At 39.1% G+C, this 13944-nt stretch overlaps 2 protein-coding genes across 2 annotated transcripts; both read left to right on the forward strand.

Moving 5' to 3' along the window:
- Window positions 1-531: 531 nt before the first annotated feature.
- On the forward strand, window positions 532-4657 carry aurkaip1 (aurora kinase A interacting protein 1). The gene is made up of 4 exons (XM_085146358.1): window positions 532-643; window positions 3490-3595; window positions 3696-4159; window positions 4370-4657. Exons 2-4 carry the CDS (start codon window positions 3544-3546, stop codon window positions 4484-4486), a joined length of 633 nt encoding a protein of 210 aa, XP_085002484.1. The 5' UTR covers window positions 532-643; window positions 3490-3543; the 3' UTR covers window positions 4487-4657.
- Window positions 4658-4793: 136 nt separating this feature from the next.
- Window positions 4794-13061, forward strand: LOC146494422 (matrix remodeling-associated protein 8-like). Its single transcript, XM_085146353.1, has 10 exons — window positions 4794-5352; window positions 8425-8451; window positions 8556-8861; window positions 8976-9077; window positions 9179-9640; window positions 12089-12244; window positions 12391-12421; window positions 12495-12574; window positions 12664-12717; window positions 12817-13061. The coding sequence occupies exons 1-10, from the start codon at window positions 5337-5339 to the stop codon at window positions 12840-12842; spliced, it is 1260 nt and encodes a 419-aa protein (XP_085002479.1). The 5' UTR covers window positions 4794-5336; the 3' UTR covers window positions 12843-13061.
- Window positions 13062-13944: the final 883 nt, after the last annotated feature.

The following is a 13944-nucleotide window of genomic DNA, read 5'->3' on the forward strand; positions in this document are numbered from 1 at the left end:
AACATGCTCAATGTTTCAGTTTTATATACTGATAATTGCCTGAAGATTCATCACATTAGTAGTAGCATAAAATACTAATTAGTTAATATAAAAAAACACGCTAATAAACACTGTGGGACATGACAATGGAAAGTGATAAAGAAATCCAGACCAACAGACATTTCTATCCCTGCTGAAAGAAACATTCACTCTGAATGAAAAAAAAATTACACCAACAAAATCCCTGGTAATATCAGGATAAAAGACCTCCAGCTCCTCCTCTACTTTATCCATCGAGTGAACTATCGTGCTCTCATGGTCCTGGGTTTTAAGGGATAGATTTGTAATACTACTGCTACTAATACTACTACTACTACTGATAATAATAATAATAATAATAATAATAATAATAATAATAATAATAATAATAATAATAATAATAATAATAATAATAATAATAATAATGATAAGAAGAAGAAGAAGAAGAAGAAGAAGAAGAATAGGCATTTTGTTTCAAAGCAAAGCCTTAAGGAATAAAAATCTACTAGGCGGAACCTTTCTCGGCACGGAGAAAGCGGAAGCGACTTAAATGTGTGTCGCACGGAGCGGAAGTAGTTAGTTGAAGTCACATTGAAGACGGAATCTCGGGTCATAGTAATACTAGGTAACTCAACTCTTTCTTGAATTAAACGAGGTTGTTATAAACATGCCACCAAGTAGTTAAAGGCAGAAAAATTATATCCTTAACTTTTAATATTTGAGCGTTTTGGCGGCTTTCTCGTCCAAAGTGGCTGCTGGTCAACGCGCCTGTTTAGCCATGATGAGCCAGCTGGCAATCACATAATTCTTTAATTTCCTTCGGTCTCTGTTATTTCATTTATTTATTTATTTACTATCTTACCGTTTGGACTTTTTATTTTCATTTTTAAATCACCCGCTGTTGGGCGCCTGATTATCCGCTGATTTAAACCTGGAGGGAGGTTAGCATCCACTATTTCTGGGTTTTGATAACAGTCATTATATAAGCCTTTCACAGTGTCCCAGCACTTAGGGTAACTGTTTCACATTAGAGTGTGAAACAGTTAAACAGTTAGGGCCACCACTCTAACAGTGAAACAGTGTAGAGTGGTAGCCCCATCATCGGAAGGTCGCGGGTTCGACTCCACTGAACGGCTACCCTGAGGTACCCCTGAGCAACGTACCGTCCCTACACACTGCTCCCCGGGCGCTGCATTGGTGGCTGCCCACTGCTTCACTGGGTGAATGGGTTAAATGCAGAGGAGCATGCGTTATTTTATGCATGTGACGGCAAATAGTTATTTTACTGTATTTATGTGTGAGTGTAATGCCAGAGGAAAAGTACATTTGTTTTGTTAGTTCCATGTATGAACTTAATAGATAAAGTGATTCTGAAGTGCTCTTACCTAATATTTCTATGGTTGGAGAACTAAAACAAATGTTTGTTGTTGTTGTTTTTTATCTCTGGAACAAGTCACAAAATTAGTAAACAAGAAAAGGGCTAGAAAATAGTTGGCATTACTCTCAGCATTCTTTCATAAACATGTCTTAAATGAGCATAAATCAGCTACTCTGCATCTAGAATAACATAATATTCATCTGCAGCAATTTGAATAATAGTGGATCCCTTTATTTGTCTGTCATTTAGAATACACTCCCAACAAATTCATGGACCTATTTTCTATGAAATGTGATATTTTTTTCTGGTTTATCATAAATAAGTTTTAGACGGCTTGGTTGGACAAGACAGTATACATAAAGTTAAATGTTGGGGTTTTTTTGTGGGGCTCTCAGGTGCCTCTTTCAGTCTTCATCAGCAGCAAGTTTTGCTGAAAACTCTGGAACCTAAAATTTCGGTCAGATGAACGTAGACTTCATTCAGCAACCCGCAATCTTTGCAGATTGCAAGAAACCTCCAAAAGGCTGAAATTACAAATTTTCACTAGGTGGCTGGCACATGGATAAGTGACCAGTAGTTGCACTGTTACCAGGGGGTCACAGTCTAGTCTCTAGGCATGTGTGACTGGTGCTTTAGTGAACCCTGTTTTATAGACTAAATAGTAGGGCAGGGCGATATGGTCAAAATATATATCACAATATATATTTGAAAATTTGCAATAACGATATAACTGACAATATTTCTGCGAGACAAAATACAACTCCACAACTTTACTAGCGCAAAAAACCCTGATTCATTCATTTTACTTAAACAAGTAGCTGTTTTTGTATGCATTAAAGCTATATAAACATTTAACAGTGCAAATGCAAATTCCTTGCTGAAAGTTTAACCAAAAGGCATTTCCAGTAGAAATGGGCTGACATATCCTGAGCATAACCATGTATAATATCCACTGAAGTTAAAAAGAGGCGCTTTGCAATATTATACTGCAGTGTGCCAAATAAAAAAGTCAAATATGTATTTCTCGGACCATAAGGTGCACGGGATTATAAGGCACATTAAGCGAAACAAAGCAGTCAGATAAATCAAACTTTATTCAACTCATTCTTCTTGCTTCTTCCACTTCTGTACCATTGATTCATTAATGCTGTATTCTATCACAGCTGCTCTATTCCCTTGTTGTTGCAGTATATTAATGACTAACCTTCTATTGTGGATGGATTATCTCAGTTGTTGTCCTGACTAAAGTTTGGTCCATTTACAGCATCCTGCCTTGCGATTGCATTTGTCTCTAACCATCAGGAACATTAACTTTTATCGAGTGGAAAAGTGTTAGCATTCATCCTCGAGCTTCACTGTTTATGTTATGCTAACACAGCTGTGTCGCTAGCGATCACGTAGCACATCATTATATACCAGCTAGCCCAACTTCAGTAACCCTACAAACGTCACTGCTATGTAGTTTCATGTCTTCATTTATGTTGGAAGTGATAGCAGAGCTGTACGTTTGAATTTTTTCAGAAATCTCTCAGTTAGAACATGCTATATCATGTTTAGTTGGAAGCTAGCGAGCTAACTTCGGGCTAATGCTGATCATTTTATTAAAGATGAAAGAATTTAGACAGTTTTTAACTCTCAGTGATGCCGCAGTGTTCGTTTGACTTTGGGACCTGAAGAAGACGGAGTTTTGGACCCAGTTTTGGATCACTCCGCAAGGCTCCTGACTACGGCAGCCGTAATGCTCCGGCAATCCATCAAGCAGTGCGCCTTCATAGCTTACCAAAGTCATACTAAAAGATTTTTTGATAGATTTCTGTGCGCCATGTACCACATAAAATCGGTTCGAGGTCATTAAGCACAATCAGAATTCATACATAAGGCAAACTGTTGATTTTTGATAAAATTAAAGGATTTTAAGTGTGCCTTGTAGTGTGTAAAATACGTTATACAGAAGAAAAGAATATATCGCGATATCGTTACCGCGCATGCTTCAAATTATAGTATATATAGTCTGAAGTTACTGTTACATTACCAGTTTGATTGCTGTGACAGAGCAGAGTAAGACCATACTTTGTCCTTTTTTATTGCCACAGGACCAGGGACCAGTGAGCTCATTCCTGATGACCTTGTTTGGATAACCACTGACAATGTTTGCCTCAAAGATCATCCCTCGTCTCAGCCTATTACGCAAAGCAACTTGTGAGTAAGAACAAATAGCCAAATATCTGTCTGCCTATGTTCAATACTATGTTTTCTATTTCATTAAAATCAGACTTTTTTTCTTCCCCTTAATGACAAGGTGCACTTCAAGCCCATGGAGAAACTTTTAATGGATGTCTACAACCAGCTGCTTCTGCTTACTGCTCTTCACGTCATCAGAAACTGAGAAACTACTCAACAGCGGCAGACAACAGGTCTCCTCCGCAATGGGTCCAGCTTGAGCCGGAGCTGGACGAGGCTCTCATACCACGTAAACTGTCAGTAAGTCCCCTGGAGAGCTGGCTCTCACTACGCTACTCTCTCCCTCCGCTGCTGGAGTCCACTCAGCCACAGGAGGATGTAGAGCTGCTGGAGGAGAAGGTGCTGCCGCCTATCTCCGTCCCCATTTTGGAAGACGGGGAGGGTACAGTAACGCCACTCAGATGTAAGAATGTTCTAGAGATACGGCGGCGGAAGATGAACCGGCATAAATACAAGAAGCTGCAAAAACGGACTAAGTTCTTGAGAAAGAGGGTGCTGGAGGGCCGAGGAAAGAAGAAGCAGGTGGGACTTTTCTTTCACATCTATCAGACCATTTCTTTTTTTTCCCACTATGATGTCTTGAAGTTTGATAATGAAACGGTAATGATAAAAAAATGCAATCATTGTTTTATTCCTTCCAATTCATCATTGTGTGTCTGATGTGCACTAGTTACAGTTTCCCAAAGCTAGATGAATATAAAACAGCCAGCTTTATGTCTTTATCATATACAGAAACGCTTTGAGGAGGACCTGAAGAAGATTTGGATGCGAGCTGGACTGAAGAAGGCTCCAGAGGGATGGAGCACACCTAAGATCTTCATTAGACAGCATGGAAACAGAAGGAACTGAAAAATTCTGATTAAAGTCTGCGTCCCAACGTTTACCCTGGATGACTCTCCACACTTCACACTGTTCTAACAATCAACCTGCGTGTGTGCTTTTCACTTTAATTAAAGCATATTTGAGTGATGAGCTAAATAATGGTGTAGATAGTCTAATAAAGAACTCACTCTGTGAAGCTCAAGGTGTGATGTGTCTGAATTTCTATTTTTGTTTTTCTTTTCACCTCCAGGCTGACTTTCACAGTGTCAGCTACTTCAACTACTGTTCTTTTTCTTGTTGTACTGTAGATGGCAGTATTGTGCTAATAATGCTAACTGAAGTTTATGCCGCAAATAACTCACAAAGGAAGAAAGTGGTGTGGAAGTTTCCAACATTAAAAAAACTCTTCATGTGGGACACGTGGAACAAAATAAAATGCCAACGTAACCACATACATTGCAGCTATCACTTAATATTTAATTTAAAAGCTGCAAATCATCTGTTTCATTATAAGATGATTTTCTAGCAGCTGTCAGTCGCATTAAAAGAATTTTGGGATTGTTGGAAAGTGTTTAGTTTAACGGAGATTTGTGTTTTGGGGCGCAGTTATCCGAAATGCTGTTAAGATACCAGTGTTCTATAACAAAATGCAATTGTGCAATTTAGTGCGGATATTTGTGAAGTGTTTAGCACTATTGCAGTGTTGGATTTCATTGGCTAGCGGAGGGTGGGACTTGTGTAGACTCAGTCTGCATGAACACAACAAAGTCCTGCTGCTGCTGGGTGAACTTCAGGCGCTCCTTTATCAGTTCTTGCACTCACCTCCTCTGACGGGCTTTTAACATCTGACAATTTTGATAAATAGTTCCTTCTCGACATGGCTCTCCTTCAGAGTAAGTGAAGTCCTCTTAAGTCGTCTCACTTTTAAAAGAAAAAAAAAAAAAAGACGCTTGCTAAATTTTTCTTTGTGCCATAATTGCATCCAGGTCAGTCGGTAACAAAAGCAGACTCCTTTGCCAGGTTTGCTTTGCCTCAGCTAAATACTTTTCTGATCCTTTTCATTATTCTTCGCTCACAGAGTCTCTGTAAGCTATTATATGTAACTGTAAATATCTTGCATCTGTATTTTTCACTGCTTTTTGGGTTTTGTTTTTGCTGTACACGCATTTTGCAAACTCAGTTAACCGATGCAAGATTAATCTAATGTGTTTTCATGCTTTGTATTGATAACCAATGATCTTCATCATTTTAACCTTGTTTATGTTATTTTTACATTTAAAGCCCCTTGTAGGTATGAACATCTAATCTCAAACTACGGCCCTGTACACTTTCTAACTTTTTTGTTCAAAGTGATCTATTCAATAAAATAGATCAAATGCAATCAGACTGGCCCCGGCGTGTTGATACAGTAGACAGGCCATAGTTTGTGACTCTGGGATTTTTTATGGCTTCAACCCAATGTGTTTCCAGTTAACTGCGGTCTGTGTGGAGGAGTCAGCACAATCCAGCAGCCAGTCATTATATGTGTCAGTAATGAGTGTTTCACCACGAGTGGGTCTTTTGGAGTCCGGACGGCGTGGAGGAGAGGGAGCAGGAGGGGGATCCAACCATCATAAACACAGTTTATGATGGTTGGATCCAAGTTAATGAACGGCCACAAAACAACAGGGCATGGAAAAGATTCGAAGTGCTGTTTTGACCCAAACAAGTTTGTAAACATGTAGCTACTCATTCATGGCAGAAAATGACAAGGTCACGATAAGGTAGCATATTTATGCTCTGGAAAATCCTAGCAGGCAATCCCCTGAAATTTTGAGCTCAATTTGTCCTTCATAAGGTTAGAGAAGATGCCCACACACTGAGATGTTGCTGATGTTGCTTTGGCAGCTGTGCCATTTGGGCGCCATCAGATCATCTGAACATGATAAATGACCTCAAAATTACAGACGTCACCCAATTATTCCACGTGAAGATGACACTCATGTAAATCTGCAGAAAGCAATCCATACACAAATAATCCAGCATGTTTGCAGTGGTTTAGAATGTAATTACTGAACGTAATCAATGCTAACACGCTGTTTCCACAGGGCGGTCAATAAGCCCTCCAGGCCTCTGAATGTATCTTTGTATGTTTAGCCGAGTCTGCAGCTGCACAGATTTGTCTGATTTATTTTCAACCTGTGATGGGGCTGTGAGCAAACTTCACACTTGAACAACATCGGTGAATCACAGACTTTATGCTGAGTAAACTCATTCTTTATGGTTAAATCATACCTAAAACGTTTTGCTATTTTACCTTCAGGTTGAGATTTTAATGAGTGATTCAACATGTGTGAGTTTGGGGAGTTAAATGACAGCAGTGATTTTGCACTCTATTTGGCAAATGTCTGTTATTATCACTAGTAATTCAATAGCCCCTTGTTAAGTCTTACTGTTAAAACAGCCTCATGAGTCAACAGCCTGTGTGTGTCTGATGACAGACAATTAAAGGGGCTGAGACGCTTTGTTTTTACCATCTGCGGGAAAGTTTTTGCCCTACAGTAGAAAAGCCAGTAAAGTTTTCCAGGATGAGGTCTCCTCTCTGATGCCAGTGTGCGTGTTGAAGTCATTTTGTCCAGCTTGAAGTGTTATTGAGTTTACTGCATCGAAGAACAGTAGCAGAGGTATTCTCAAACCCTGCATTTAACCATGCATACAAAAAGAACAATACAGTGCAATAATTGTTGCAAGTTTCCACTCATTACTTGCTCCTCTGGATAACATTCAGTAAATCTAAATACTTTACACGGTTTAAAAATGCTGCTAATGGTTACAGACTCAGTGGAACTCAAATGCAAGGCTTTTGACCAGAGCTAGTTCATACCAGTGTTATCTCACTAACACCGGCTCCCAGTATATTTAAAGTGTTATTCGTCACATTTTGAAAGTGCTTCGTGGTGTAATTTCTTGAGATATTTCTGACCTCTTAGTATAAGCATACCTTAAAATCCCCAGGCTGAGGTCTTGTAACTCTTCCTGAGGCCCAGTTTAAGACAAGAGGGGGCAGAGCTTCTACAGTTAGTGCCTCCGGCCTCTGAAATGACCTGCACAGAGGAAGTCAGTCATCTCATCTTAAAATGGAACCTAATGTTCTCTTACTCTTATCTTTTTTATCACTGTGATTTTAAAAGCTGACGAGCTCGTGACGATTTATTGATTTGCCACCGTACTTGCATGAAACATTTCAAAGCTTGAAAGAAGATTCACTGCATTACTGAAATAAATCTCGTCTCTATAGTTTATAATAACAAGTACCGGTATGGTGAAAACAAACAGGTGTTTGGTCTTGTTCCAAGACTTTTGACACTTGGTAGTGTGACTGGAGTGCGCTGAATAACAGCCTGGTTCTTCATCCCCTCAGGATCACGGCCTTGCGACAAGCCAGCAGCAGCCGAGATGAATAGGGGCTCTGTATGCTTTGGCTGCATACATCTCTGCCCGCCTTTCAGTAAACAGACGGGAAAATAGCACTGTGGGAAAATGCATTAGAAATAGCAAATGTGCTGTCGGAAAATCCCTAGAGCGAGAAAACACAAACAGCGAAATGTATTTCAAGAGTTGGTTATTGACATCTGGTGTGTTTGTCTACTTTAGTCTTCCTTTGCTGAACTTCTGTTTTAAAGCGTTACCTTTTCACCGTGTGCTTGTTTCTTCAGTTTCACTCTATCTCTTTTAAATTGTCCTCTCACTGAACCCACATCTGCTCAGACTCTGAAAGTATTCAGTGTTGGGTCAGTACGAGATCAAAGCTAAACTCTCCAGGCACTTCAACCAATTTGTGGGTGGAAGCGCTTGAAGTGTTTCTCAAGAATTAATCAGTGGAAATATGTGGAGACAAATCTATATAACGCAGCATCAGCAGGCTGTGTGAATTAAAATCATCAGTAGGATAAAACTCTAATCATCCTGGATTTTGTTTTTTTCAGTTCTTGCTGTGCTCTTCCTGCCGGGAGGTAAGAGACTTTTTTTTTAGGCACAGCATATTATTTTGGATTATTTACATTTACATCTTTGCTGCACTGAATTTGTGACTACATGTGTTTATATTCTGTGTCAGCTTGGGGACAGAGCAGCAGCCGGCTTGGTGTAGTGGTGGAGGCGAAGAACATCACTCTTCCCGCGGGATCTAAGGCTATCCTGCCCTGTCACAGCTCCCGCATGGTGTGGATCCGGGACAGACTGAAGGACCGTCAGAGGGTGGTGCACTGGGACTTGGTCCGCAGCAGCCCGGAAAATTCTGTGGAACGAGTCTTGGACATGTCACCTGGGGCCAACCAGAGGGTCTACAACGCCTTCAACAAGGGCCGCGTTTTCATCCCAGACTCTGCTTTCAGTGATGGCAACTTCTCCCTTACTATCAACAGTGAGACTTTTTGTTCTTTTTTGCAGTAGCACTATGAACGTTGTTCGTGCTGAGTTATAATTTTAATATAATTGAGTTAATTTCATTTTGATTATTTTATTTTATTTTTTTCAGACGTGGCAGCAACTGACAAAGGAGTTTATACTTGTAATTTACACCATCACTACTGTCAGATTCACCAGTCTATTCAAATCCAGGTTGACGTCACTAAGTCAGGTGAGGCTATCTGATCTAAAATACTATATTTGTTTCTTGAATTGTGATGCAGATGTATTTAATTACACCTAAAAATTTATTACACCTGAATGTGTTTCCAGCCCGTAAAGAGAAGCGGTACTGGGATGGAGAGAAGACTGTGTTTGTGGTTCTGTTGGGCAGCTCAGTGGTATTGCCTTGTGTGAACCGGCGCCCCCTGTGGCGAGAGGGTCTTCAGGAGGACCAGCAGCAGGTGGCCCACTGGGACTTCCAGCCTCCTGGAGTGCGTCCTGATAAGGCCGACCGACTGGTGGACCTGTACGCCTCCGGAGAGCGTAGGGATTACGGACCTCTCTTTGCCCAGAGCAAGATGAGCGTGGCAGAGGATGCTTTTACACTAGGAGACTTCTCACTGTTCATCTCCGACCTGAGGCCCGCTGATAAAGGCCTTTACTCCTGCCACCTGCACCATCACTACTGTGGTCTCCATGAGAGGCGGATCTTCAGACTAACTGTGGGACCTCCACTCCTGCCTGATTCCACTCCTGCACCCAGAATTTTCCAGAATGATGAACCAGATCCAAGTAAGTAACAAAAATCCTTAGAAATTTGTTTTCCCACAACATAGTCATGGTAAATGGTTTTTCCTGTATGGTTTTTTTTGGCTGAACTGTTCACAGAGAAATAAGACCGCTCCTGGGTTTTTTTGTTTTATTTATAGGCATAGTTGGTCAGTTAAATCAGTTCTTCTTCCTGCCAACTTTCTCCTCAGTCCTCCCTGTTTTTGTGTTTGAGCTGAAGAGGGAGGCGCCAAGGAATGCAGGAGCTAGTTGAGAAAGAAAGAAAGAAATTCTTTCATATACTTGTTTATTTGGTTTTGCAGATTGGATAGAAGAAGATTTAGAGATATCTATTCGCATCTTTTGCTTAAAAAGCTGTCTACAGTTTTAAATCGAGTGTGATGGAAGTGCTCTCATTTTCCTCACAAACTGCTTCATTTAGAGCTTTTTTTTCTTTGTTTATCTGGACATATTTTAGCTAGACTGAGCAGAGGAATGGGTTTCAACATCCAGTACTTTTTGGAGTGGATGGTCACATCCTGTGTTTTTGGTTTTTTGTTCCTCATTTTTCCAGAAGTCTAAACCAGGCATCTAGACCTGTTATACTGCTTCTCCACTTTTGTTTTGTTTTTTTCCAGTCTCTCCTTCGTTTCTCTGGTAGAGGCATATTTATCAGCAGTTACAGGAAGTCTGGCCCATCTGTTCAACATCTGGGCCAGCTGCGACATGAAAGAGCAAAGTAAGGGGAGGGTATGAAAGTACGTGTTAGACTATAGATTCTCCTCCCCTTTAAAGAAATGACAGCCAATTTAAAATTTATGCTAGAAAGAAATGCATGTGTGATGCATTTTTTCCTGCCCACTTAGCTCTTATCTGCACCTCACTGAGCTTGTTAGACAAAAAACCCCAACTATTTCTATTCACCCACATTACATTACAAGCATCATGGGAACTTTTCACAGCTTTTCACTTTGTTGTCGTAGTTATTGATGACATGAAACAAAAATAAAAAGAAGTTATTCCTTGTAATCACGAGGGAAGCATTTTGTGAGCTGTCACCAGTTCAAGAGAAATATCAGCCTCTGAAAAGAAGATGATTCCTTTTATTTCATTGACTTGCAAATGATGTGTATCCCACCATTTGAAAAAAAAAAGCCATTAAAGCATACACACTTGATCTGTTAAGAAAATGGTAATAGACCACTGCTACAGCATGGCTGGTGCTCTCCTCTCAGCAGTTGTGCTGTAGAGACAATGACCTTGGGTATGTCTTTGCATTTTCATGCATATTAGGCACATTATGCAATGACAGCTTTACTTGCCATCAGTGTATACGTAGACCCCCTCAGAGGATGTTGGTAATTAAGTTAGAATAAATATTTTTTCTGTTGACTGGCTGGTTTTTAATGCATAAGAACAGAAAAAACCATTGCATGTTTTCCTCATTAGTTCTTTGTTAGTTTAGACTGTTCTTTTGAGCTGCTAATGAAAGACTAGAGATTAAACAATTTTAGTATATTCTGTGATTAAACTGCTTTTTAATTTATGACCAATTACTGGTGTATATTAGCAACACATCTATAAGCGTACTTTTTGCAGAAGTAGTCGTGACACACATTGTGGTTTGAAATAATAATTAAAGATAATAATTAATTAATAATTAAAGATAATAATTAAAGAAGATATAAACAGATAATAATTATAGATATAAACAGATAATAATTATAATAAAGATAATAATTAAAGAAGATATAAACAGTTCTCTGTTTGTTATGTTTTTGAAATTATGTTTAACTATGTAGATGTATAAATGTGGTGCACTGAGACAGTTCAGGTCACTGTGAAACCCTTTGCTGCCTGCCATGTTTAGAGCGGCCTGCCAGATGGTAGACTTCACTGCTAAACTCTGCTGAAGGTGTCACAGATTTATTTTCCATACATGCTCAAACCAGGCTTCTGTGTTTGTTAGAAGAGCAATTTTAAAATGAAAAAGTAATTCAGACATGCAGACAGACCACATTACAGACTTTGTCTCCCTTCCCTCACACTTCTCCACTTTTCTGGTCAGCCTGTGTTTTTCTGGGGAGAAAAAAATAACAGCTGCATGACATCAGGTCTGGAAGTCATTACTGCCAAACAGCGTCTTGACATTTAACTCTCTGCTCTCCCTGCTCCGGTGTTTTGCTTTTGGAAACAAATGAAAAAGAGCCTCTGGAGGAATAAAAACCTCTACTTGTGTGGAACTACATTTCATTTTGATCCTTGTTTATTGCCATTAGTTTAATCCAATGCAGCAATACAATAAATTTCATTTAAAATATGAGCATGAAATCCCCGGGATACATTGCATTGTTTGATTTTAGGGTTTATTGAGTTCACTCAATATTTATCATGTGTAATATTCAGTCATTCTTGTAGATTTAATTAGGTCATTGAAGAAGGAGTTTTATTTTATTCCTGTTCTTTTCTCAGGCGAAGGGGTCGAGCCTCCACGTGTGGTTAATGTCTTTATCCCCGAGCATCGAAGTTATTTCATGCAACATTTGGGCTACTTCCTGGCGACATTCTTACTGCTGGGGTTTATCGTCATTGCTCTTATTATGCTGACTCGACGGCGCAAAAAGAGAGGTATTTTTTATTATAACATTCCTGCTTGGTTTTTACTTGTATATTGCAACCTGATTGTGTTTCTTAGCATCATAAAAAGCATATTTATCAGGCTTACATTTTGTTATTATTGTGTGCGCTTGACTTTTTTTTTCTGTTTTTTACAGGGCTGGAGTATGAGCTGGGTCGATCCCAACGGTAATGCATTATCATGTGGTTAATGTTATGCTGCTTTAACTTTACATTAAATCTAACATTAACTCTTTCACAGGGGAACCGCAATCGCTGGAGGTGAAGTAGCTTTAGACTGCACAGAGCTGAATTGCTGTAACCAAGAGCCTTTGAATTCAGGTGCAGTAAACGTCACCCAAACACATTAAATACGCACACTTCGCTTTCCATTCACAGCTCATTTTCTGTGTGTCCACTGTAATCGACAGAGTACAAAAACAACATAATGAAAGAGCGCGATATGGCTAAAGACTGCAATAAGGGTGAGCAGAAACTGTGTATTTCAGTGAGTAAACACAACAATTAGCATCTTTTCAGCAGATTTTGGTGTTACGATTTCCCTTTCTCACCTCCTCATGCAGAGTTTGATGGGAAGATGTGGAAGTGAATGTGATATTTCTGAGACGCTGCTGGCAGGTCCAGAGCAAACACAGGAAGAAATACAGGACCATGGAGAAAAAGGAGAAAAACAGGAAACCCAGGAGAGGACAGGAGGAATGCTCCCTCTGCTGTAACCCTAGCACACAAAGCTTTTTCAGTAAAGGACATCATCTTTCTTTTTTTTCTTTTTTCTTTTTTTTCCCCGATTTAAAAAATTATATATATATATATATATATATATATATATATATATATAGATTTTTTTTTCCTTCTCACCAGCTGTTATAACCATATGGTTAAACTTATATTTGATCCTTTCTCTTTGCATTCAGTGTTTTGTTTATATTAAATACAAAGCATTTTCTTATATAATGTTTTTAAAATATGTTTTTTAACTAAATGCATGCTCTTTATTCAGGTATGTTTTATTATGTACTGCACGTGCTTATGGAGCTGCAAGCTTACGGCTCTTTTTAATTGTTGAAATCTGGATATTTCCTTTTCTTTTTTTGCATAAATTCTGCTGTAGTGTAAATCACATAAATCATAATGTTTCATAATTCAATTTACTGTATGTTGTAGACATTTTCAAATGTTGTTTGGAAACGAGTATGACATTATTCTAGCTACACAAAAACAGATCTCAACAGTGGTGACAAAGGGACTACCCTGTTTTGTGGATTTTGCTTACAGAAAGGCAGTTTAAAATTCTCCTCCCCATAAGTTACCCAAACTGACATACTGTACAGTTACCTGGTTCACTGAAAATTTATCAGGTGAAAAGTAATATTGTTACTTTTATGACAATGGACTATAGGCTCAGTCTGTGCAAACTCAGGAAAATTCTCAAACCATTCTTGTTTGCATCAAACAACAATAATGTACCCTGGTTTGTAAAACACTGAATTTTCGTGAATGAATCTTCTGGTTAGTGATACAGGAACAAATCTGTTATCAACTGTGTGGCTGTACTTCAGTGAGGAAAAAGAGTGTCTACTATATCAGTAATGCTAAATTGTAAAATGTAGATTAGCCTTTTTTTTTTTAAACTATTTCTTGCATTTTTCTCTGGCTCACCTGCACACTTTAATTCCTCTAATAAAGATTTC

This window comes from Neolamprologus multifasciatus, chromosome 20, assembly GCF_963576455.1.
Source record: "Neolamprologus multifasciatus chromosome 20, fNeoMul1.2, whole genome shotgun sequence".
Taxonomy (NCBI): domain Eukaryota; kingdom Metazoa; phylum Chordata; class Actinopteri; order Cichliformes; family Cichlidae; genus Neolamprologus; species Neolamprologus multifasciatus.